Raw genomic sequence first — 26,299 nt, 5'->3', positions numbered from 1 at the left:
CACTTGGTCAAGTAACAATTTGGACATGTGGTCTTTTATACTTTTACTTACTGGTAGTGTTACATATGATCTTGCTTAGACCTTCTTGCACATCTTGGAAGATGACATCGTACTGCTCAGTTACAGTGACGTTGGGCTTGTATGTGATCTCGACAATGACATCATGGTCCACTATGATACTTCCTTCCCTGTGGATAAGAGGTATAGGGTGTTACAACAGTTATCCCGGCAAAGACACAACTTGTAGACCCCTAAAATCCCACCCAGATGTATAATTATCTAGGGGTATTGGGGGCTTCTACTGTAAAGAGGTCCATTCAAGCTCATCATTATATATGATGGGGCTACTCCATTGATTCTATTGACAGTTATATGGAAACCTCCCATAAAACTATTACAAGTGCTACCAAGACTGTCCAGGCATGATGGGAATTATAGTTGTGAAACAGCTGGAAGGCTTCAGTTTGACACCAATGTTCTAGAAGCTTCATTCCAATCATGGAAAACTACCAAGTGATTGTTACTTGGAACTAAGTTAAATACTTACTTGATGAGGAGAATAGTCACATCTTTGTAACCTGGAACGTTTCCATAGACAACGCTCATCTGAATATGGCAAAAAGAAAGATGGCAGAATTATAATCAGATTTACTGTGATGTGGTGAGCAAGAAACCATAAGCAACCTCTGTCCTCTTGGCCCATTCGATCATGTGATGTTCCAAATGCTCCACTAGAAGCAATGCAATGGAGTATGGAAAAAAAAAAAATTCTGCCCTTTGCATAGTATTGGAGACATAGTCTACAACCATAGACAGATTCCATGTATGGGTCCAGGCCAAAAAGAGTGGGTATGAAGTTTTAAAGTGCACCTTTATATTTAAAGGAACTTTCCAAGGCATTTTTCATTCAGGGTAGGTCATCAATGTTGAAGTGGTAGAGTGCGTAACTCAGCAGAGCTAAGGCTTCGGCATGTGCACTATGAATGACCGAAAGAAGTTGGCTCCATTCGTAGTGTACGTTTACGGGAAGTAGCCCAGTGCCGTAACCCAGCGAATCAACTGCATCTGGCCCATTTCATTGTGTTATCTGCCCAAACAAAAGCTTGGAGGTATTTGGACTCTTCACACCCCATACAATGATAAAACTCCATGCAGACATATAATGATGGCCAAGAAGGACATTAATAATAATTAACAATGCCATTCATATATAGGTGTAGGGTCTTATATAAAAGGTGTGCTCACCTCTTCTTTGAAGAGCTCCTCAAACTTTTTATAGTCATCAGATTCAGAATTGGTTAAACTCTCAGTGAACTCCATGCGTACGAAACGGACCTCCACGTTTATGTTTGTTTCAACGCGGCTTCCTGTGGAGAGAAAACAGTCACTTAATCAGAACTATTGGCGCAGAGATGACATATCAAGGTGGCGTTCACACACAGCTTTTCATGGCAGCTTTCTCTGTCAAGTTTTGAGCCAAAGCCAAAAGTGGATCCAGGAATGGGAAGAGAAGTAAAAAGGAGATGGGTACATCCGTCTTTTATATTTTGTTTTCATTTTGAATTCATGGCCGGCTTTCTCTTAAAAAAAAATTCGAAAGAAAAACTGGGGGTGTGATGCCCTCTTGAGGTTACATTCACACACTGTTTTTAAATTTTGTTTTAAATTTCAAAAACAGCTAACTTTTTTTTTATTTATTTAAGGTACTGTAATAAATTCTTTTAACCCTTTGAGGACCAGGCCCAAAATGACCCAGTGGACCGCGCAAATTTTGATCTTAGTGTTTCCGTTTTTCCCTCCTCCCCTTCTAAGAGCTCTAGCACTCTCAGTTTTCTATCTACAGGCCATGTAAGTGCTTGTTTGTTACAGGAATAGTTGTACTTTGTAATGGCATCTTTCATTTTACCATAACATGTATGATGGAATTCCAAATATATTATTTATGAAGATATAAATAGGTGAAATCGTAAAAAAGAATGCAATATGATAACGTTTGGGGGGTTCCTGTGTCTACGTAATGCACTATATGGTAAAAGCTACAAAATACCATTACTCTATAGGTCAGTCTGAACACAACCATATGCAGGTTACACAGATTCTCTAATGTTATATATTTTTTAAATGAAATCCTTTTTTTTGGCAATTAATTATAAATAAAATGGGCCTATTGTGACGCTTATAACAGTTTTATTTTTTCACCTACGGGGCTGTATGTGGTGTCATTTTTTTCCGCCATGATCTCTAGTTTTTAATAATACCATATTTGTGAAGATCGGACGTTTTGATCACTTATTGATTTTTTTTATATATAATGTAACATAAAATCGGTAATCCGCGCACTTTTTTTCCTCTTTTTGTGTACGCCGTTTACCGTTCGCAATGACGCTTGTTATATTTTAATAGATTGGACAATTCCGCACGCTACGGTATATTATATGTTTATTTGTTTATTTATTTTTATATGTTTTATTTATATAATGGGAAAGGGGGGTGATTTAAACTTTAATTGGGGGAGGGGTTTTGGGGTAGTGTGTTAGTGTTTTTAACTCTTTTTTTTTTACACATTTGAAGTCCCTTTGGGGGACTTGTACATTCACTACTTAGATTTTTACACTGATCATTGCTATGCCATAGGCAAAGCATTGATCAGTGTTATCGGCGATCTGCTCATTGAGCCTGCCTGTGCAGACTTAGTGCAGCAGATCACCGATCGGACTGCACAGAGGCAGGTGAGAGACCTCCGGCGGTCCGTCTTACCAATCGGGACCCCCGCAGTCATACTGCGGGGGTCCCGATCGGTAAGTGACAGGGGACTCCCCCTGTCACTTACACTTAAACGCCGCGGTCGCGCCGCCATCACGGCGTTTAAGGAGATAATGACACGCGGCAGCGCGATCACTGCAGCGTGTCATTACCGGTGAGGTCCCGGCTGCTGATTGCAGCCGGCCCCCACCTGCTGTGAAGCGCGCTCCGCTCCGGAGTACGCTTCATAGCCGGAGAAACACCCAGGGCGTACAGTTACGCCCTAGGTCGTCTGGGGACAGACTTCCATGGCGTAACTATACGCCCTGGGTCGTCTAAGGGTTAAACTCTTTTTATTTTGAGTAACACTTTTTTTACGGGCTGTTTCTGTTTGTTTTTTTTGGCTGTATTTTAGGCTGTTTAGGGAACAAATATGGATGAAAAAACATGTTCTTTAACTGACTGTAAAGGGGCAATAAATATTAACGTGCATGATGGGCTCTAAAAATATGCCCATGAAATGAATAAATATACAGTATGTGTAACAAATGGCTGATTTTGAACCTTTTTTTTAACTGTAAAAGGGCAGTTATACGACTGTTTAAAAATTTTAAACACCCATAAGTACAAAAACTGTGTGACATCACGTACAGCCATGCCATCGGGCATCACAACCACCAGATGTATACATATTCTGTAACAGCCATTGCACTTCCATAATGCAAGAGATGCACCAACCAGCCCTAATGAAGTTTTGTTGAGTTCTTTTTTGTTGTTGTTTACATATGTAGAGCTTAATTGATTATGTGGTTTTGTCAAAATTGACTGTGTGGGTTTTGCCATGTGATCAGTCTTAACGGGCTTCATCATGCGATAAGCATTACCAAGCTTCATCATTCGATAAACATTACCAGGCTTTATCATGTGATCAGCATTATCAGGCGTCATCATGTGATCAGTATTACCAGGGTTCATCATGTGATCAGCATTATCAGGCGTCATCATGTGATCAGTATTACCAGGGTTCATCATGTGATCAGTATTACCAGGGTTCATCATGTGATCAGCATTACCAGGCTTCATCCTGTTTTCAGCATTACCAGGCTTCATCATGTCATCAGCATTACCAGGCTTCATCATGTTTTCAGCATTACTAGCTTAATGAGATGGTAATCCTAATCACATGATGAAGCCTGGTAATGTTGATCACATGATGAAGTTTGGTAATGCTGATCACATGATGAAGCCTGGTAATGCTGATCACATGATGAAGCCTGGTAATTCTAATCAGATTATGAAGCCTGGTAATACTTATCCTATGATGAAGCCCGGTAATGCTGATCACATGATGAAGCTTGGCAATGCTGATCACATTGTGAAGCCTGTTAATTCTAACCACATGATGAAGCCTGATAATGCTGATCACATGGTGAAGCCCGGTAATACTGATAACATGAAGCCTGGTAATGTTGATCCCATGATCAAGCATGGCAATGCTGATCACATGATGAAGCCCAGTAATGCTGTATGCTAGTAGAAACCTATCTATACTTCTCCAAAACCCATATACGTCTAAGAAGACAACCCTCATAGTTAGGCCTCACCTCTATGAAGTATAGCTGACATGACAGTCAAGTTTACCTATATATGTTATAATAATGGTTTCTACAAATGTTCACTAACACATACATATAATCTTAAGGTGACACTCCAGTAAGTCATTTACTTACCAATTACAACTCTATCTATAATGTTTTCACACAGGGGTCCATAAAATTCTTCAGGACATATGCACTTTATCCCATCATCATAACCTCCATTCTGACATGGTCCTGTAGGAAAGGGTTGTAACATTATAATATAATCATAAGATCAGTGCCACCTTTTGATGTTACAGCATATTATGATAATATATTATTTTAGTCCTCCTTATCTATCTATCCATTACACCGTAGATTCCTGTCACTTGCCTATTTTCTCATTTAGTGGCAGTCACTTGCACTTGCAATACCACACATGACCACAGGGTGCGCTTTTGTGATTGTGTGTTAATAAGTGTAGCACACCATGTATTATATACACTGCACACTATCAATTGTGCATGTACTATATACAGTACACTGCACGGTATCAATTATTAATGGTTATGGTTACCTTTATAAATTATTTCTACATTACTTCATTATTAATAAACCTTATTGATTTTAAAAAGTAAAATGTTAAATTGTACTCACGTGGTGTAGGTACGTTTGGTCTAGTGGTTGGAGCTGTTGTTGGGGTTGTACTTGTTGTTGGACTTGTAGTTGTGGTTGTTGTTGAGGCTGCACTTGTTGGACTTGTAGTCATTGTTGTTGTTGGGGCTGCACTTGTTGTTGGACTTATAGTTGTTGTTATTGAAGCAGTTGTTAGGGTTGTACTCGTTGTTGGACTTGTAATCATGGTTGTTGATGAAGATGGTGTTAGGGTTATACTCGTTGTTGGACTTGCAGTTATAGTTGTTGTTGGAGCTGTTGTTGATGTTATACTCTTTGTTGGACTTTTATTTGCTGTTGTTGTTGGAGCTTTTGGGGTTAAACTTGTTGGACTTGTATTTATGGTTGTTGTTGGAGCTGTTGTTGTTGGGGCTGTACTCGTTGTACTCTTTGTAGTACTTGTATTTATGGCTGTTGTTGGAGTTGATGTTTGGGTTGTACTTGTTTTACTTATATTTATAGTTGTTGTTGGAGCTGTTGTTGTTGGGGTTTTACTCATTGCTGGACTTGCAGTTAGTGTTGTTGTTGGAGCTGTTGTTGGAGTTGTACTTGTATTTATAGTTGTTGTTGGAGCTGTTGTTGCGGTTGTACTTATTGATGGACTTGTAGTTATAGTTGTCATTGGAGATGTTGTTGCTGTTGGAGTTGGGGTTGTTGTTGGAATACTGCTTATACTTGTGGCTGAATTTGTTCTTGGAGTTGTGACTGGAGTTGTTATTATTGTAGTAGGAGTTGTGGTTGGACTGCTTGGAGTTCTTGTTGAAGTAGTAGCAGAAGCTGTGGCTGGAATTGGAGTCATATTTGTGAATGGTGTTGTTGCCAAAGTTGTAGTTGTAGTAGGAGTTATGGATTGAATTGTAGTTATACTTGAGGTTGGAGGTATAGTAGGAGTTGTTACAATTGTATTTATATTTGAGGTTGGGTTTGCAGTAGAAGTTGTGGTTGTGAGTAAAGTTGTACTTGTGGCAATACTTGTGTCTGGACTTGTAAGTATAACTGTTGTTGGCATTATAGTAAGAGTTGGGTATGGAGTTGTCGGAGCTCTAGTAGGAGTTGTATTTGGACTTGTGGTTGAAGTTACATATGAAACTATGGTTGGAGCTGTAGTTGCAATTGTTCCCTTGGTAGTTGGATCTGTAGTAGATGCAGGCATGGTAGATGGAGAAATGGTAGTTTCCATAGTTAGTATTGTTGTTGGGTTTGAAGGCATTGTAGACAGAGACTGTGTGACTGGCAGTGGATTGGTTGTTGGCTTAGTTGAATGAAACATATCAGTTGTTTGGAAAGATGATGTGGCTAATGTAACCTCCACAGTTTCCAAAGGTAATTTTGACGTAGATGAAGTTTTTCCAGGGCCTCCTGTTGTCAGTGATTCAGTCAGAGGTTCTCCAGATCCTTCTGTTGTTCCCAGTGTTGATACCATTGTTAAAGTTGAAGATTGAAACTCAACAGTGTTGGCTTTAGTAGTACATTCTGTAAAGGAGCTTTGAGTTGAGCCTTCAGATCCATTAAGTGTTGTGAAAGTAACTGTATGTGATGTTTCAGTTATCAGAGGTGGTGATGTTTCTGGTGTTGTTGATCTTTCAGGTATATTAATTGGAGTTGTTTCAGTGACACCAGATCCTTCAGGTGATGTGGCTATTTCAGTATGAGATGTTGGTGTTGTTTCTATGTCAACAGACCCCTCTGGTGTTGTTGATGTTTCAGGTATATTAGTTGGAGTTGTTTCAGTGACATCAGATCCTTCAGGTGTTGTGGATCTTTCAGGTACATCAGTAGGAGTTGTTTGCGTGTCCCTGGACCCTTCAGGTGTTGTAAGTTTTACAGTAACGCCATTTGGAGTTGTTTCAGTGTCATTAGATCCTTGTAGTGTGGTGGGTATTTCAGGTATATTAGTTGGAGTTATTTCAGTGACACCAGACCCTTTAGTTGTTGTCAGAATTTCGGGTACATTGGTTGGAGTTGTTTTAGTGTCCCCAGACCCTTCAGATGTTGTAGCTATTTCAGTTTGAGATGTTGCTGTTGTTTCTATGTCTCCAGACCCCTCTGGTGTTGTTGATCTCTCAGGTAGATTAGTTGGAGTGGTTTCAGTGACACCAGATCCTTCATGTGTTGTGGGTATTTCAGGTACATTAGTTGGAGTTATTTCAGTGACACTAGACCCTTTAGTTGTTGTTGGAATTTCTGGTACATTGGTTGTAGTTGTTTTAGTGTTACCAGATCCTTCAGGTGTTTTGGATATTTCAGGTACATCAGTTGGAGTTGTTTCGGTGTCCCCAGACCCTTCAGGTGTTGTAGGTATTTCAGTTTGAGATGTTGGTTTTGTTTCTATGTCTCCAGACCCCTCTGGTGTTGTTGATCTTTCAGGGAGATTAGTTGGAGTAGTTTCAGTGACACCAGATCCTGCATGTGTTGTGGGTCTTTCAGGTAAATCAGTAGGAGTTGTTTGCGTGTCCCTGGACTCTTCAGGTGTTGTAAGTATTACAGTAACAACAGTTGGAGTTGTTTCAGTACCACCAGATCCTTCTGGTGTGGTGGGTATTTCAGGTACATTAGTTGGAGTTATTTCAGTGACACTAGACCCTTTAGTTGTCAGAATTTCGGGTACATTGGTTGGAGTTGTTTTAGTGTCACCAGATCCTTCAGGTGTTGTGGATACTTCAGGTACATCAGTTGGAATTGTTTCAGTGTCCCCAGACATTTCAGGTGTTGTAGGTATTTCAGTTTGAGATGTTGCTGTTGTTTCTTTGTCTCCAGACCCCTCTGGTGTTGTTGATCTTTCAGGTAGATTAGTTGGAGTAGTTTCAGTGTCACCAGATCCTTCAGGTGTGGTGGGTATTTCAGGTAAATTAGTTGGAGTTATTTCAGTGACACCAGACCCTTTAGTTGTTGTCGGAACTTCTGGTACATTGGTTGTAGTTGTTTCAGTGTCACCAGATCCTTCAGATGTTGTGGATATTTCAGGTACATCAGTTGTAGTTGTTTCGGTGTCACCAGATCCTTCAGGTGTTGTAGGTATTTTAGTTTGAGATGTTGGTGTTGTTTCTATAACTCCAGACCCCTCTGGTGTTGTTGATGTTTCAGGTAGATTAGTTGGAGTGGTTTCAGTGACACCAGATCCTTCTGGTGTGGTGGGTATTTCAGGTACATTAGTTAGAGTTATTTCAGTGACATCAGGCCCTTTAGTTGGTGTCAAAATTTCGGGTACATTGGTTGGAGTTGTTTCAGTGTCACCAGATCCTTCAGGTGTTGTGGCTATTTCAGGTACATCAGTTGGGGTTGTTTCAGTGTTCCCAGACCCTTCAGGTGTTGTACGTATTTCAGTTTGAGATGTTGGTGTTGTTTTTATGTCTCCAGACCCCTCTGGTGTTGTTGATGTTTCAGGTAGACTAGTTGGAGTTGTTTCGGTGTCCCCAGACACTTCAGGTGTTGTGGGTATTTCAGGTACATCAGTTGGGGTTGTTTCAGTGTCCCCAGACCCTTCAGGTGTTGTAGGTATTTCAGTTTCAGATGTTGGTGTCGTTTTTATGTCTCCAGACCCCTCTGGTGTTGTTGGAGTGGTTTCAGTGTCACCAGATCCTTCTGGTGTGGTGAGTATTTCAGGTACATTAGTTGGAGTTATTTCAGTGACACCAGACCCATTAGTTGTTGTCGGAATTTCTGGTACATTGGTTGTAGTTGTTTTAATGTCACCAGATCCTTCAGGTGTTGTGGATATTTCAGTTACATCAGTTGGAGTTGTTTCGGTGTCCCCAGACCCTTCAGGTGTTGTAGGTATTTCAGTTTGAGATTTTGGTGTTGTTTCTATGTCTCCAGACCCCTCTGGTGTTGTTGATGTTTCAGGTAGATTAGTTGGAGTTGTTTCAGTGTCACCAGATCCTTCTGGTGTGGTGGGTATTTCAGGTACATTAGTTGGAGTTATTTCAGTGACACCAGACCCTTTAGTTGTTGTTGAAATTTTTGGTACATTGGTTGTAGTTGTTTTGGTGTCCCCGGACCCTTCAGGTGTTGTGGGTATTACAGGTACATCAGTTGGGGTTGTTTCAGTGTCTCCAGACCCTTCAGGTGTTGTAGGTATTTCAGTTTCATATGTTGGTGTTGTTTCTATATCTCCAGACCCCTCTGGTGTTGTTGATGTTTCAGGTAGATTAGTTGGAGTTGTTTCAGTGTCTTCAGACCCTTCAGGTGTTGTAGGTATTTCAGTTTCATATGTTGGTGTTGTTTCTATATCTCCAGACCCCTCTGGTGTTGTTGATGTTTCAGGTAGATTAGTTGGAGTTATTTCAGTGACACCAGACCCTTTAGTTGTTGTCGGAATTTCTGGTACATTGGTTGTAGTTGTTTCAGTGTCACCAGATCCTTCAGGTGTTGATGTTTCAGGTACATCAGTTGGAGTTGCTTCGGTTTCCCCAGACCATTCAGGTGTTGTGGGTATTTCAGGTACATCAGTTTGGGTTGTTTCAGTGTCCCCAGACCCTTCAGGTGTTGTAGGTATTTCAGTTTCAGATGTTGGTGTCGTTTCTATGTCTCCAGACCCCTCTGGTGTTCTTGATGTTTCAGGAAGATTAGTTCGAGTTGTTTCAGCGTCACCAGATCCTTCTGTTGTGGTGAGTATTTCAGGTACATTAGTTGGAGTTATTTCAGTGACACCAGACCCTTTAGTTGTTGTCGGAATTTCTGGTACATTGGTTGTAGTTGTTTCAGTGTCACCAGATCCTTCAGGTGTTGGTGTTTCAGGTACATCAGTTGGAGTTGTTTCGGTGTCCCCAGACCCTTCAGGTGTTGTGGATATTTCAGGTACATCTGTTGGAGTTGTTTCGGTGTCCCCAGACCCTTCAGGTGTTGTAGGTATTTCAGTTTGAGATTTTGGTGTTGTTTCTATGTCTCCAGACCCCTCTGGTGTTGTTGATGTTTCAGGTAGATTAGTTGGAGTTGTTTCAGCGTCACCAGATCCTTCTGGTGTGCTTGGTATTTCAGGTACATCAGTTGGAGTTATTTCAGTGACACCAGACCCTTTAGTTGTTGTTGGAATTTCGGGTACATTGGTTGTAGTTGTTTCAGTGTCTCCAGACCCTTCAGGTGTTGTAGGTATTTCAGTTTCATATGTTGGTGTCGTTTCTATATCTCCAGAACCCTCTGGTGTTGTTGATGTTTCAGGTAGATTAGTTGGAGTTGATTCAGTGTCACCAGATCCTTCTGGTGTGGTAAGTATTTCAGGTACATTAGTTGGAGTTATTTCAGTGACAACAGACCCTTTAGTTGTTGTCGGAATTTCTGGTACATTGGTTGTAGTTGTTTCAGTGTCACCAGATCCTTCAGGTGTTGATGTTTCAGGTACATCAGTTGGAGTTGCTTCGGTGTCCCCAGACCCTTCAGGTGTTGTAGGTATTTCAGTTTCAGATGTTGGTGTCGTTTCTATGTCTCCAGACCCCTCTGGTGTTCTTGATGTTTCAGGAAGATTAGTTCGAGTTGTTTCAGCGTCACCAGATCCTTCTGTTGTGGTGAGTATTTCAGGTACATTAGTTGGAGTTATTTCAGTGACACCAGACCCTTTAGTTGTTGTCGGAATTTCTGGTACATTGGTTGTAGCTGTTTCAGTGTCACCAGATCCTTCAGGTGTTGTGGATATTTCAGGTACATCAGTTGGAGTTGTTTCGGTGTCCCCAGACCCTTCAGGTGTTGTGGATATTTCAGGTACATCAGTTGGAGTTGTTTCGGTGTCCCCAGACCCTTCAGGTGTTGTAGGTATTTCAGTTTGAGATTTTGGTGTTGTTTCTATGTCTCCAGACCCCTCTGGTGTTGTTGAAGTTTCAGGTAGATTAGTTGGAGTTGTTTCAGTGTCACCAGATCCTTCTGGTGTGGTGGGTATTTCAGGTACATTAGTTGGAGTTATTTCAGTGACACCAGACCCTTTAGTTGTTGTTGGAATTTCTGGTACATTGGTTGTAGTTGTTTTGGTGTCTCCGGACCCTTCAGGTGTTGTGGGTATTACAGGTATATCAGTTGGGGTTGTTTCAGTGTCTCCAGACCCTTCAGGTGTTGTAGGTATTTCAGTTTCATATGTTGGTGTCGTTTCTATATCTCCAGAACCCTCTGGTGTTGTTGATGTTTCAGGTAGATTACTTGGAGTTGTTTCAGTGTCACCAGATCCTTCAGGTGTTGATGTTTCAGGTACATCAGTTGGAGTTGCTTCGGTGTCCCCAGACCCTTCAGGTGTTGTAGGTATTTTAGTTTCAGATGTTGGTGTTGTTTCTATGTCTCCAGACCCCTCTGGTGTTGTTGATGTTTCAGGTAGATTAGTTTGAGTTGTTTCAGCGTCACCAGATCCTTCTGGTGTGGTGAGTATTTCAGGTACATTAGTTGGAGTTATTTCAGTGACACCAGACCCTTTAGTTGTTGTTGGAATTTCTGGTACATTGGTTGTACTTGTTTCAGTGTCACCAGATCCTTCAGGTGTTGTGGATATTTCTGGTACATCAGTTGGAGTTGTTTCAGTGTCCCCAGACCCTTCAGGTGTTGTAGGTATTTCAGTTTCAGATGTTGGTGTCGTTTCTATGTCTCCAGACCCCTCTGGTGTTGTTGATGTTTCAGGTAGATTAGTTGGAGTTGTTTCAGTGTCACCAGATCCTTCTGGTGTGGTAAGTATTTCAGGTACATTTGTTGGAGTTATTTCAGTGACACCAGACCCTTTAGTTGTTGTCGAAATTTCTGGTACATTGGTTGTAGCTGTTTCAGTGTCACCAGATCCTTCAGGTGTTGTGGATATTTCAGGTACATCAGTTGGAGTTGTTTCGGTGTCCCCAGACCCTTCAGGTGTTGTGGATATTTCAGGTACATCAGTTGGAGTTGTTTCGGTGTCCCCAGACCCTTCAGGTGTTGTAGGTATTTCAGTTTGAGATTTTGGTGTCGTTTCTATGTCTCCAGACCCCTCTGGTGTTGTTGATGTTTCAGGTAGATTAGTTGGAGTTGTTTCGGTGTCACCAGATCCTTCTGGTGTGGTGGGTATTTCAGGTACATTAGTTGGAGTTATTTCAGTGACACCAGACCCTTTAGTTGTTGTTGGAATTTCTGGTACATTGGTTGTAGTTGTTTTGGTGTCTCCGGACCCTTCAGGTGTTGTGGGTATTACAGGTACATCAGTTGGAGTTGTTTCAGTGTCTCCAGACCCTTCAGGTGTTGTAGGTATTTCAGTTTCATATGTTGGTGTCATTTCTATATCTCCAGAACCCTCTGGTGTTGTTGATGTTTCAGGTAGATTACTTGGAGTTGTTTCAGTGTCACCAGATCCTTCAGGTGTTGATGTTTCAGGAACATCAGTTGGAGTTGCTTCGGTGTCCCCAGACCCTTCAGGTGTTGTAGGTATTTTAGTTTCAGATGTTGGTGTTGTTTCTATGTCTCCAGACCCCTCTGGTGTTGTTGATGTTTCAGGTAGATTAGTTTGAGTTGTTTCAGCGTCACCAGATCCTTCTGGTGTGGTGAGTATTTCAGGTACATTAGTTGGAGTTATTTCAGTGACACCAGACCCTTTAGTTGTTGTTGGAATTTCTGGTACATTGGTTCTAGTTGTTTCAGTGTCACCAGATCCTTCAGGTGTTGTGGATATTTCCGGTACATCAGTTGGAGTTGTTTCAGTGTCCCCAGACCCTTCAGGTGTTGTAGGTATTTCAGTTTCAGATGTTAGTGTCGTTTTTCTGTCTCCAGACCCCTCTGGTGTTGTTGATGTTTCAGGTAGAGTAGTTGGAGTTGTTTCGGTGTCCCCAGACCCTTCAGGTTTTGTGGGTATTTCAGGTACATCAGTTGGGGTTGTTTCAGTGTCCCCAGACCCTTCAGGTGTTGTAGGTATTTCAGTTTCAGATGTTGGTGTCGTTTCTATGTCTCCAGACCCCTCTGGTGTTGTTGATGTTTCAGGTAGATTAGTTGGAGTTGTTTCAGTGTCACCAGATCCTTCTGGTGTGGTAAGTATTTCAGGTACATTTGTTGGAGTTATTTCAGTGACATCAGACCCTTTAGTTGTTGTCGGAATTTCTGGTACATTGGTTGTAGTTGTTTCAGTGTCACCAGATCCTTCAGGTGTTGTGGATATTTCAGGTACATCAGTTGGAGTTGTTTCGGTGTCCCCAGACCCTTCAGGTGTTGTGGGTATTTCAGGTACATCAGTTGGGGCTGTTTCAGTGTCCCCAGACCCTTCAGGTGTTGTAGGTATTTCAGTTTCAGATGTTGGTGTCGTTTCTATGTCTCCAGACCCCTCTGGTGTTGTTGATGTTTCAGGTAGATTAGTTTGAGTTGTTTCAGCGTCACCAGATCCTTCTGGTGTGGTGGGTATTTCAGGTACATTAGTTGGAGTTATTTCAGTGACACCAGACCCTTTAGTTGTTGTTGGAATTTCTGGTACATTGGTTGTAGTTGTTTTGGTGTCTCCGGACCCTTCAGGTGTTGTGGGTATTACAGGTACATCAGTTGGGGTTGTTTCAGTGTCTCCAGACCCTTCAGGTGTTGTAGGTATTTCAGTTTCATATGTTGGTGTCGTTTCTATATCTCCAGACCCCTCTGGTGTTGTTGATGTTTCAGGTAGATTACTTGGAGTTGTTTCAGTGTCACCAGATCCTTCAGGTGTTGATGTTTCAGGTACATCAGTTGGAGTTGCTTCGGTGTCCCCAGACCCTTTAGGTGTTGTAGGTATTTTAGTTTCAGATGTTGGTGTTGTTTCTATGTCTCCAGACCCCTCTGGTGTTGTTGATGTTTCAGGTAGATTAGTTTGAGTTGTTTCAGTGTCACCAGATCCTTCTGGTGTGGTGAGTATTTCAGGTACATTAGTTGGAGTTATTTCAGTGACACCAGACCCTTTAGTTGTTGTTGGAATTTCTGGTACATTGGTTGTAGTTGTTTCAGTGTCACCAGATCCTTCAGGTGTTGTGGATATTTCCGGTACATCAGTTGGAGTTGTTTCAGTGTCCCCAGACCCTTCAGGTGTTGTAGGTATTTCAGTTTCAGATGTTAGTGTCGTTTTTATGTCTCCAGACCCCTCTGGTGTTGTTGATGTTTCAGGTAGAGTAGTTGGAGTTGTTTCGGTGTCCCCAGACCCTTCAGGTGTTGTGGCTATTTCAGGTACATCAGTTGGGGTTGTTTCAGTGTCCCCAGACCCTTCAGGTGTTGTAGGTATTTCAGTTTCAGATGTTGGTGTCGTTTCTATATCTCCAGACCCCTCTGGTGTTGTTGATGTTCCAGGTAGATTAGTTGGAGTTGTTTCAGTGTCACCAGATCCTTCTGGTGTGGTAAGTATTTCAGGTACATTTGTTGGAGTTATTTCAGTGACACCAGACCCTTTAGTTGTTGTCGGAATTTCTGGTACATTGGTTGTAGTTGTTTCAGTGTCACCAGATCCTTCAGGTGTTGTGGATATTTCAGGTACATCAGTTGGAGTTGTTTCGGTGTCCCCAGACCCTTCAGGTGTTGTGGGTATTTCAGGTACATCAGTTGGGGCTGTTTCAGTGTCCCCAGACCCTTCAGGTGTTGTAGGTATTTCAGTTTCAGATGTTGGTGTCGTTTCTATGTCTCCAGACCCCTCTGGTGTTGTTGATGTTTCAGGTAGATTAGTTTGAGTTGTTTCAGCGTCACCAGATCCTTCTAGTGTGGTAAGTATTTCAGGTACATTAGTTGGAGTTATTTCAGTGACACCAGACCCTTTAGTTGTTGTCGGAATTTCTGGTACATTGGTTGTAGTTGTTTTGGTGTCTCCGAACCCTTCAGGTGTTGTGGGTATTACAGGTACATCAGTTGGGGTTGTTTCAGTGTCTCCAGACCCTTCAGGTGTTGTAGGTATTTCAGTTTCATATGTTGGTGTCGTTTCTATATCTCCAGAACCATCTGGTGTTGTTGATGTTTCAGGTAGATTACTTGGAGTTGTTTCAGTGTCACCAGATCCTTCAGGTGTTGATGTTTCAGGTACATCAGTTGGAGTTGCTTCGGTGTCCCCAGACCCTTCAGGTGTTGTAGGTATTTTAGTTTCAGATGTTGGTGTTGTTTCTATGTCTCCAGACCCCTCTGGTGTTGTTGATGTTTCAGGTAGATTAGTTTGAGTTGTTTCAGCGTCACCAGATCCTTCTGGTGTGGTGAGTATTTCAGGTACATTAGTTGGAGTTATTTCACTGACACCAGACCCTTTAGTTGTTGTCGGAATTTCTGGTACATTGGTTGTAGTTGTTTCAGTGTCACCAGATCCTTCAGGTGTTGTGGATATTTCAGGTACATCAGTTGGAGTTGTTTCGGTGTCCCCCGACCCTTCAGGTGTTGTGGGTATTTCAGGTACATCAGTTGGGGTTGTTTCGGTGTCCCCAGACCCTTCAGGTGTTGTAGGTATTTCAGTTTGAGATGTTGGCGTTGTTTCTATGTCTCCAGACCCCTCTGGTGTTGTTGATGTTTCAGGAAGATTAGTTGGAGTTGTTTCAGTGTCACCAGATCCTTCTGGTGTGGTGGGTATTTCAGGTACATTAGTTGGAGTTATTTCAGTGACACCAGACCCTTTAGTTGTTGTCGGAATTTCTGGTACATTGGTTGTAGTTGTTTCAGTGTCCCCAGACCCTTCAGGTGTTGTGGATATTTCAGGTACATCAGTTGGAGTTGTTTTGGTGTCCCCAGACCCTTCAGGTGTTGTGGGTATTTCCGGTACATCAGTTGGGGTTGTTTCAGTGTCCCCAGACCCTTCAGGTGTTGTAGGTATTTCAGTTTGAGATGTTGGTGTCGTTTTTATGTCTCCAGACCCCTCTGGTGTTGTTGATGTTTCAGGTAGATTAGTTGGAGTTGTTTCGGTGTCCCCAGACCCTTCAGGTGTTGTGGGTATTTCAGGTACATCAGTTGGGGTTGTTTCAGTGTCCCCAGATCCTTCAGGTGTTGTAGGTATTTCAGTTTCAGATGTTGGTGTCGTTTCTATGTCTCCAGACCCCTCTGGTGTTGTTGCAGTGGTTTCAGGTATATTATTTGGAGTGGTTTCAGTGACACCAGATCCTTTAGGTGTTGTGGGTCTTTCAGGTACATCAGTAGGAGTTGTTTGCGTGTCCCTGGACCCTTCAGGTGTTGTAAGTATTACAGTAACATCAGTTGGAGTTGTTTCAGTGTCACCTGATTCTTCTGGTGTGGTGAGTATTTCAGGTATATTAGTTGGAGTTATTTCAGTGACACCAGACCCTTTAGTTGTTTTCGGAATTTCTGGTACATCAGTTGGAGTTGTTTCAGTGTCATTAGATCCTTCAGGTGTTGTGGGTATTTCAGGTACATAGGTTGGAGTTGTTTCAGCGTCCCCAGAACCTTCAGATGTTGTAGCTATTTCAGTTTGAGATGTTGCTGTTGTTTCTATGTCTCCAGACCCCTCTGGTTTGGATGTTCTTTCAGGTAGATTAGTTGGAGTGTTTTCAGTGTCCCCAGACCCTTCAGGTGTTGTTGCTATTTCAGTTTGAGATGTTGGTTTTGTTTCTATGTCTCCAGACCCCTCTGGTGTTGTTGATGTTTCAGGTAGATTAGTTGGAGTTGTTTCAGTGACAGCAGATCCATCAGGTGTTGTAGCTATTTCAGTTTGAGATGTTCTTGTTGTTTCTATGTCTCCAGACCCCTCTTGTGTTGTTGATGTTTCAGGTAAATTAGTTGGAGTGGTTTCAGTGACACCAGATTCTTCAGGTGTTGTTGGTCTTTCAGGTAAATCAGTAGGAGTTGTTTGCGTGTCTCTGGACCCTTCAGGTGTTGTAAGTATTACAGTAACATCAGTTGGAGTTGTTTCAGTGTCACCAGATCCTTCAGGTGTTGTGGATATTTCAGGTACGTCAGTTGGAGTTGTTTCAGGGTTACCAGATCCTTCAGGTGTTGTGGGTTTTTCAGGTACATCAGTTGGAGCTGTTTTAGTGTCCCCAGACAATTCAGGTGTTGTAGCTGTTTCAGTTTGAGATGTTGCTGTTGTTTCTATTTCTCCAGACCCCTCTGGTGTTGTTGGTGTTTCAGGTAGATTAGTTGGAGTGGTTTCAGTGACTCCAGATCCTTCAGGTGTTGTGGGTCTTTCCGTTACATCAGTTGGAGTTGTTTGCGTGTCCCTGGACCCTTCAGGTGTTGTGGGTATTATAGTAACATCAGTTGGAGTTGTTTCAATATCACCAGATCCTTCAGGTGTTGTGATTATTTCAGGTATATTAGTTGGAGTTATTTCAGTGTCCCCAGACCCTTCAGGTGTTGTGAGTATTTCAGGTACATCAGTTGGTGTTGTTTCGGTGTCACCAGATCCTTCAGGTGTTGTGGGTATTTCAGGTACATTAGTAGAAGTTGTTTTTGTGTCCCCGGACCCTACAGGTTTTGTGGGTGTTATAGTAAAATTAGTTGGGGTTGTTTCAACATCACCAGATCCGTCGGGTGTGGTGATTATTTCAGGTGTATCAGTTGGAGTTTTTTCAGTGTCTGCTGACCCTTCAGGAGTTGTGGTCATTTCAGTTACATCAGTTGGAGTTGTTTTAGTGTCCTCAGACCCTTCAGGTGTTGTATGTATTTCGGGTACATTAGTTGGTGTTGTTTCAGTGTCACCAGACCCTTCTGTTGTTGTAGGTATTTCAGGTACATAAGTTGGTCTTGTTTCAGTGTCATCAGATCCTTCAGGGGTTGTGGATATTTCAGTTAGAGTAGTTGGAGTAGTTTCAGTGACACCAGATCCTTCAGGTGTTGTGGGTATTTGAGGTACATTAAGAGTAGTTGTTTTAGTGTATCCAGATACTTCAGGTGTTGTGGTTATTTCAGTTTCAAATGTTGGTGTTGTTTCTATGTCCCCAGACCCCTCTGGTGGTGTTGATATTTCAGGTGTCTCAGTTGGAACTGTTTCAATGTCTCCAGACCCTTCAGGTGTTGTTTCTAATTCAGTTTCAGGTGTTGGGGTTGTCTCAATATCTCCAGAACCCTCCGGTGCTGTGGAAATATCTGGGACATCAGTTGGCTCAGTGCCACCAGATCCTTCGGGTGTTGTGAATATTTCCGATCTATCAGTTAGAGTTCTTTTAGTGTTCGCAGACCCCTGGTAGGATCTGTGAATAGAAAGTTTATGTGAATTTACCTCATGATATTCCCTTTCTTCCCCAGCTTCAAACAGGATCTTGTTTTTGCTGGTACGTATAATAGAATATTTTTCTCCGTGGGGTGCTTGGTTTCCTATTTCATCTGTATAAACTTCTTTACTCTCAATAATTTCCAGCTGCGATTCTGCTTCTTTTTTCTCGTGTCTTTCATTTTGATATGTAACCACTGTATATCTTTTATCCTCTTTTCTTGTCTTGTTGATCTCATTAGTTAAGCTCAATTGCTCTTGATCCTTGTCCAACCCTCTTCGATGACTCCATTCAACCACTAATAAAAGAAAGAATTCATTAGAATATGAAATATATTACTTAAATCAGCAATTATAATTTATATTACCAAGGGATAACCTAAGTATCATAAAATTAAATATACAATAAAATTAACACCTTCTAACCTTGTAAAAATTAAATATACAATAAAATTAACACCTTCTAACCTTGTATACACAGTTAATGCGAACAACAGGGTTGGGTGTGAAAAATCATCAGTGTCAGTGGAGAGCTGGGAAGCCCTTATACACATTATACTATTTGACAATTTGATCAGAAGTTGGAGGTTTGTCTGAGTTTATTATTAGAGATGAGTGAGTAGTGAAATATTCAACTTTCGAGAATTCGAATTGAATAGTCACCGAGATTCGACTATTCGGAAGAATATTCGATCCTATTATAGCCTATGGGAAAAAAATTTGCAGCACTTGGAAATCCAAATTCGACCACTGGGAGGTCACCAATTCCCCCATGAAACCTCCTTAGACGATACCAGCACCTCCGGAATGACACTGGGACATTAGGTGGGTGCAGCCAACACCCCAAAATCGCAGAATAATGGCACTCTCCACAGTTGCGAAGGAAAAATATTTGTAAACGCTTTGCGAATGTTTACAGCAATGTTCACACATTTCCTACGTATTTCTTGCGCAGCGTTACATACATGATTCCAAGGTGTGTACGTAGAGCGTCATGTTATTTGCGCATATCACACGTCATGCTGTACGAATGTTACTGGAACAGTATGTATGACGTGCCCTTTTCTGGGCTACTGGAACAGTATATATCAGGTGCCCTTAGAGGGCTACTGGAACAATATGTATCACGTGCCCTTAGAGGGCTACTGGAACAGTATGTATAACGTTAATGTGCCTTTAGTGGGCTAAACCAGGGACACTATAAGTCACTTGTACACACGGTACTGGAATGAATACACCCGCTGCTGCTGCTGCTGCTGCTGTTGTTATATCATCTATTTCTTAGCACTAAGAAGCTTTGGATTCAGAGATGACTTTTTCGCTGGATCTTAGCCCTGAATAGGACTTTTTGGTTCTGTAGTAAGCCTGCCTAACCAAAACGCTATTAAAACCTATCTCTCCCTGCTGCAAGATCTCTCCCTGACTAGGTTAAAAGCTCATCTGCGGTCGAGAGGCGGGTGCCAATTATTTAAGATTCGAGGTCATGTGGTTCAGCCATCCAATGAGGGTAGACGCCGTTTTCGTGCTGCGTGCGTACTCCCAGGGTCCCTCACGGCCTCCCTGCATGGAGATCGGATTAAAAAAAGCGCCAACTGCGATGGGAGGGCTTTCGAATGTTTCCCACGTATTTGTCACACTACTCGATTGTATTCGAATCTTTCTAATACCGCAATATTGGATAGAATACAATCTCGATTGAATCGTATTCACTCATCTCTATTTATTATAAGGGTTATGAGCACCTTAAGGGTTGTCACTGACTTAATAACTGAGTTGATAACTGTCTGGACAATTAATTTGTACAGTCATGCAGATACTGGAAAGACACGTCCATTTAGCTTTGGTAAAATTAACCTTTGCATTCTGAGCAAACCTTCTTAAAGGGATTTTCTGGTTTTGAATAATTTTGAAGTACCTTAAAAATACTAGATTTTTAGCGAGGGACTCCATTAGGAGCCCCTTATTATTAACTAGACTGTTTACATGCTACATAGAACTTATCACACTGTCATTGTATGGTATGGGGAGCTGAGTAGTTAAATAAGGGCTTTGTAATTCTTCATTTCACATGTGGTGGCGCTGTTATATTTGCTGCTGGATTCCTTGGCAGGTCACAGTTGCTTACTACTAGAAGTAGTACTTGTAACAGTACAGTATAGAATAAGATGAGCCAGTGTGGGTGTGTGGGGTCAGTAATAGCAGAATCACTTCAAGAGGTTCATCCTTAATCTCAAAAGTTTCAGATTTCAGTAAGTCTAAAACATTTGGGGAATTGGGAACAAATTTATCATTGGTTTATTCTTATCTATCCTTTCTGTATGACGTGTTTGAGTTGAAACTTGTACAATAAAGATCTTAAGATTAATTCAGATTATTTCCACACCTCTACCATAGTGTTGCAGTTATCTGCTCTGGACAGTGCCAGGGGGTTAAAGTACATATCGCAACACCAAGCTTTATTCATTTTTCATGTCTAAAGTCATTGACCTTATCAATGTCTAATTCTGACTTGGATCTATGACACACCACAAATACATTTTTGGCCTTTGTAACTATATAGCCACCTGAGTGTTACAAATGATATGAGTGAACCTCAAATAAATGTGCAATATAATAGTCCATGCTTCAGCAATTAACGACACTTCTTGTATAATGATTTGACCTACTGCTAACATGCCGTGTCCTTCTGGGCAAAGCTAGCTTCAATTGTGCTCTCCAAAGCTGCTGGTATCTTCAAAGTCCTTACTGTCGCAAGGTCTACGCATGTGCGTAAGGCAACTTACACGCTCAATATAAAAATAGCTCATAAACCACATGCTTACATTAATGAATGTCTAAAGTGTCAAATGTTCAGATCCTTTAAAACATTTATTTGAGGCCACAACATCTCATTGACACCTTTACATTTTATTCTTCACTACATCCTGAAAGAGTCCACAGATGATACTAATACTACTGCTCACAATGAAAATGTTACGATATTGGTTGGACCATACCATCTCAGCTTTATTTAATCTAATGGACTCTCCAAGGGATGCCCCGCAAATGAGGAAATTTATTGAAAGGCTATGTTCACACTACGTAAAACTACGGCCATAGTTCTCGCATCAGAGCTCCGCGGCAGGAAAGATCATCCGGCCAGTGCTTAAGTACCGCCCGGGATGAGACCGGCCGTTCCGTGACCCGGCCCGGGGTCACGGAACGGCCGGGTGTTCACGTAATGTGAACATAGCCTTAAGGTAATCACTCCAGATAACAGGAAATAGCTAATGCAGCATCTCAAGTATAGCACCTGGTATTGCCTGGAAGATCTCAAAGGCAGCCAAGCAGACCTAAAGGTGTAGTAAAGTAACACCTCACCACAAAGCAGATGGACCTGCACCAGAGCGCCACATCACTCCCCATAAAACTGAATCCCCCCCTCCTTCCCTATTTTAAAAGAAGTTTAAGGTATGATCTTCTTTTCATTATTCGTTGATGTTTTTGTGCTCCGGAGGTTATATATGTGTTCTTATACTGATTATAAAGCATATGTCATGTATCTGACCGCATATGATGCAAAAAGGAAGAGACTACAATTGTTCACTAAAGAGTGCCTACTTTATTCTAGACTATCTTCACACAGTGTACTTACAACAGCCGTTGTTTGCCACTTATGAGATGTCTGATGAAGGTGGCTGAGACCACAGAAACACTTTAGAATGATGACTTTGAAGGGCCACGTAAATATCGGCCACATACAGGATAGTCATTCCCCAATATTATTCAAAAGAAGAACTCGTGTAGCCTCATTTAAGAGTCTTGAAACAGTACTAGCCAGATATCCCTCGGGGAAGGACCTAGACAAGGGGTGGCTCCTGTAGGGAAACCACCCGGGGGGATATCTGGCTAGTCCTGTGTTTTGAGACTCTTAAATGAGTCTCCACAGGTTCTTATTTTGCATATTCATGTTTCCCAGGGAGCAATGCACCTAGGATTTCACTGCATTGAGAGTTTTAATGAGCAGCCACCGGTGTTGTCTATGGCTGGTCTCCCCGAGATCAGCTATCTGTTTCTCTTTTGGCTCCACTAGGCATTGCTCCCACCTAGCCAGAATCTTGCTCCGCACTGATGATGGGCAACATCCCGAAACAGCTGTATGTGGATGGATACCTGGCCTTGGTTTTCCCTAGTCATTACATTGACTTATAGGGCCACTTAATATGGTGGTTTCCCTACAGAAGCCACCTCTTGGCTGGGTCCTTGCCGGAGGGATATCTGGCTGGTGCTGTGTTTTGAGATTCTTAAATGAGGCTCCATGGGTTCTTCTTTTGCATATTCATGTTTCCCAGGGAGCAATGCACCTAGGACTTCACTGCATTAAGCACTTTATCTAGCAGGTGTTATCTTTGGCTGGTCTCCCTGAGATCAGTGATCTGTTTCTTTTTTATTCCCTAAGATTGGCACTAGATTTTTACACTAGATTATTACTTTTACAATAAGGCTTTGTACTAGGGAATTGCTTCTTTTCTATGTGGCAATAGAGCTGTAAGATACCGCTGTACTTAATTGCAGCTATAATATTCTCTTGATACATCCAGACTTATCATTTACTACAAGGATACTCAGACCATAGATAAAAGTGGTAACTATTCATTCAGTTCTTTTTGTACTTTAAAAACTTTGCGGTTCTGAATTCTGACATGAAGTCTAATTCTAATACATACTGTGTGGGTATGTGCACAGAAGTGGGAATAGGAGGAATCGGGGTAAGATAGGATGGTTTGTGTACAAGTTTTCTGCAGAAATGAAAAATATTCAGAAGAAATAATGCCACACCTGCCTAAATCTTTTGCACGGGCCTGGCACGGCCCCAAGGCTACATTCACACGGCTGAAAATTTGCGGAGGCTCTGTCACTACAGTGCTGCAGTGATTCAAAGAGTTTTCCCGGTGTCGGCATGATATTAACACATCATGCTGGGCGGGAAATGAATCCATTTCATTCCTTTCCTGTCCGTAAGGTCTGCAAACATGCAGACGTGTGAATGCCCCCTTATAGTTATAGCACATGATACACGGCTGATACTCTCCTTCATCATACATGGTTGATCCATGAAACAAAGCAAAAAATGCTTGGATCCCATTTTCCATGATGGTACATTATACAAGTGGGACCTACTTCTCTGAACAAAAATGAGATGTCTCTTAAGTTGTTGCAAGACGATAAATAAGAAGTGGATAGAATTTGGATAGAATAACTGTAAATAACCCGTCTATTCGTGTATATAAAAAGTGGCTGAAAATAGTAAATTACTATACATAAGAAATGAGTTACTTAATGGCACGATACGTTGACGAATTTGCCGTTGACCCAATATTTCTTCGCACTTTATAATTCTATGTTACACCTGAATTCTTACACAAGCCTTATGTAAGCAAAGAATGCATTTTTAAAAAATCAGTTGAAAAGTAATAATAACATTATATTCATCACTCACCAGCCACCAAAAGACTGACACCAAGTACAATAAAGAGAACAGTTTTTCCGTCTATCTTCATTTCAGTCTCATATCATCCAACACTAATGAATTCTACGGAGACCAACTCCTATCAAATCCTTCCACAGACGAGAGCATAGAGCAAGCAAGAGAACTTCTCTATATCCAAATGATCTTTAACGCCCAGGTTGAGACATGCAATAAACTCCTCTAAAGCTGTAAAGGAAGGTGACTTGCGTCATAAGGGACATTAACATATTATCAAGGGCCAAGCAAAGGGTAATGGTGAAATATTTCTGATTAAGCTGCAATTGAGGCTCTGATTGGGCACTGTATAGAAGAAATAACGAACTGGTTGTAAATGCGGACTCAATGATCAACTTATTAAGGGAGGATCGCACGATGCAAAATGCTGAAAGGATTGTGCAAAAAATTTTTAAAATTAAAATAGATCAACAACGAAGGAGGTGAAGGGGGGCTGAACCCTGACCTTGAGAGCTTCACATCTACAGGACTAAGGGAAAGCGGTCCCCACACATAAAATCTTACACTTTACAAAGGAGAGGATCCTTCTTATAAGAGCTTACACTCTACAGGAGAGAGGACCCTTCTTATAAGAACTTACACTCAACAGAAGAGAGGACCCTTCTTATAAGAGCTTACACTCTACAGAAGAGAGGACCCTTCTTATAAGAACTTACACTCAACAGGAGAAAGATCCCTGCCCATAAGAGCTTACACTCTATAGAAGAAAAGATCCTGACTATAACAGCTTAAACTCTACAGGAGAGGGGACCCTACCCATAAGGGCTTACACTCTACAGGAGAGAGAAGACACTGCCCATAAGAGCTTACACTCTACAGGAGAGAGGACCCTGCCCATAAGAGCTTACACTCTACAGGAGAGATCACTGCCCATAAGAGCTTACGCTCTACAGGAGAGAGGTCCCTGCCCATAAGAGCTTACACTCTACAGGAGAGAGGTCCCTGCCCATAAGAGCTTACGCTCTACAGGAGAGAGGACCCAGCCCATAAGAGCTTACACTCTACAGGAGAGAGGACCCTGCCCATAAGAGCTTATACTCTACAGGAGAGAGGACCCTGCCCATAAGTGCTTATACTCTACAGGAGAGAGGACGCTGCCCATAAGAGCTTACACTCTACAGGAGAGAGGTCCCTGCCCATAAGAGCTTACACTCTACAGGAGAGAGAACTCTGCCCATAAGAGATTACACTGTACAGGAGAGAGGTCCCTGTCCTTAAGAGCTTTCACTCTACAGGAGAGAGGTCCCTGCCCATAGGAGCTTATAGTCTATAGGACAGAGGACCCTGCCCGTAAAAGCTTACACTTTACAGGAGAGATGTCCCTTCCCATAAGAGCTTACACTCTACAGAAGAGAGGACCCTGCCCATAACAGCATATACTCTACAGGAGAGAGAATCCTGCCCATAAGAGCATACTTTTTACATGAGAGAGGACCCTGCCCATAGGAGCTTACACTCTACAGGAGAGAGGACCCTGCCCATAAGAGCTTACACTCGACAGGAGAGAGGACCCTGCCCATAAGAGCTTACACTCTACAGGAGAGAGGACCCTTCCCATAAGAGCTTACACTCTACAGGAGAGAGGACCCTACCCATAAGAGCTTACACTCTACAAGAGAGAGGACCCTGCCCATAAGAGCTTACACTCTACAGGAGAGAGGACCCTGCCCATAAGAGCTTACACTCTACAGGAGAGAGGACCTTGCCCATAAGAGCTTACACTCTACAAGAGAGAGGACCCTGCCCATAAGAGCTTACACTCTACAGGAGAGAGGACCCTGCCCATAAGAGCTTACACTCTACAGGAGAGAGGACCTTGCCCATAAGAGCTTACACTCTACAAGAGAGAGGACCCTGCCCATAAGTGCTTATACTCTACAGGAGAGAGGACGCTGCCCATAAGAGCTTACACTCTACAGGAGAGAGGTCCCTGCCCATAAGAGCTTACACTCGACAGGAGAGAGAACTCTGCCCATAAGAGATTACACTGTACAGGAGAGAGGTCCCTGTCCTTAAGAGCTTTCACTCTACAGGAGAGAGGTCCCTGCCCATGGGAGCTTATAGTCTATAGGACAGAGGACCCTGCCCGTAAAAGCTTACACTTTACAGGAGAGATGTCCCTTCCCATAAGAGCTTACACTCTACAGAAGAGAGGACCCTGCCCATAACAGCATATACTCTACAGGAGAGAGAATCCTGCCCATAAGAGCATACTTTTTACATGAGAGAGGACCCTGCCCATAGGAGCTTACACTCTACAGGAGAGAGGACCCTGCCCATAAGAGCTTACACTCGACAGGAGAGAGGACCCTGCCCATAAGAGCTTACACTCTACAGGAGAGAGGACCCTGCCCATAAGAGCTTACACTATACAGGAGAGAGAGCCCTGCCCAAAAGAGCTTATACTCTACAGGAGTGAGGACCCTGCCCATAAGAGCGTACACTCTACAGGAGAGAGGACCCTGCCCATAAGAGCTTACACTCTACAGGGGAAAGGACCCTGCCCATAAGAGCTTACACTCTACAGGAGAGAGGACCCTGCCCATAAGAGCTTACACTCTACAGGAGAGAGGACCCTGTCCATAAGAGCTTACACTCTACAGGAGAGAGGTCCCTGCCCATAAGAGCTTACACTCTACAGGAGAGAGAACTCTGCCCATAAGACATTACACTGTACGGGAGAGAGGTCCCTGTCCATAAGAGCTTTCACTCTAC

General features: G+C 42.3%; 1 protein-coding gene across 4 annotated transcripts; it reads right to left on the bottom strand.

Moving 5' to 3' along the window:
• Positions 1 to 10: 10 nt before the first annotated feature.
• Positions 11 to 23,694, bottom strand: LOC138769758 (mucin-17-like). 4 transcript variants are annotated; one of them, XM_069948416.1, is made up of 7 exons: positions 23,540 to 23,694; positions 12,825 to 18,359; positions 4,977 to 12,764; positions 4,473 to 4,574; positions 1,246 to 1,367; positions 548 to 606; positions 11 to 188 (listed from the first exon to the last, which is right to left on the bottom strand). In XM_069948416.1, the coding sequence occupies exons 1-7, from the start codon at positions 23,598 to 23,600 to the stop codon at positions 44 to 46; spliced, it is 13,812 nt and encodes a 4,603-aa protein (XP_069804517.1). In that variant the 5' UTR covers positions 23,601 to 23,694; the 3' UTR covers positions 11 to 43. The 4 variants fall into 4 exon arrangements, with proteins under 4 accessions (XP_069804517.1, XP_069804537.1, XP_069804527.1 ...); XM_069948436.1 differs by having other exon boundaries at positions 4,977 to 13,064; positions 13,605 to 18,359; XM_069948426.1 differs by having other exon boundaries at positions 4,977 to 15,176; positions 15,237 to 18,359.
• Positions 23,695 to 26,299: the final 2,605 nt, after the last annotated feature.

This window comes from Dendropsophus ebraccatus, chromosome 1 (assembly GCF_027789765.1).
Source record: "Dendropsophus ebraccatus isolate aDenEbr1 chromosome 1, aDenEbr1.pat, whole genome shotgun sequence".
Lineage (NCBI taxonomy): Eukaryota > Metazoa > Chordata > Amphibia > Anura > Hylidae > Dendropsophus > Dendropsophus ebraccatus.
Note: the sequence above shows the minus strand (reverse complement) of the source record. Positions and strands in the feature narration are given on the sequence as shown.

Excerpts from the sequence above, each read along its gene's own strand:
- LOC138769758 (XM_069948408.1), bottom strand. The coding sequence starts at position 23,600 with ATGAAGATAGACGGAAAAACTGTTCTCTTTATTGTACTTGGTGTCAGT. Across the intron at positions 1,368-4,472 it reads TATAGATAGAGTTGTAATTG|GAAGCCGCGTTGAAACAAAC; the intron begins GTAAGTAAATGA and ends TTCTCTCCACAG. Across the intron at positions 189-547 it reads GTGACTATTCTCCTCATCAA|GGAAGGAAGTATCATAGTGG; the intron begins GTAAGTATTTAA and ends TCTTATCCACAG.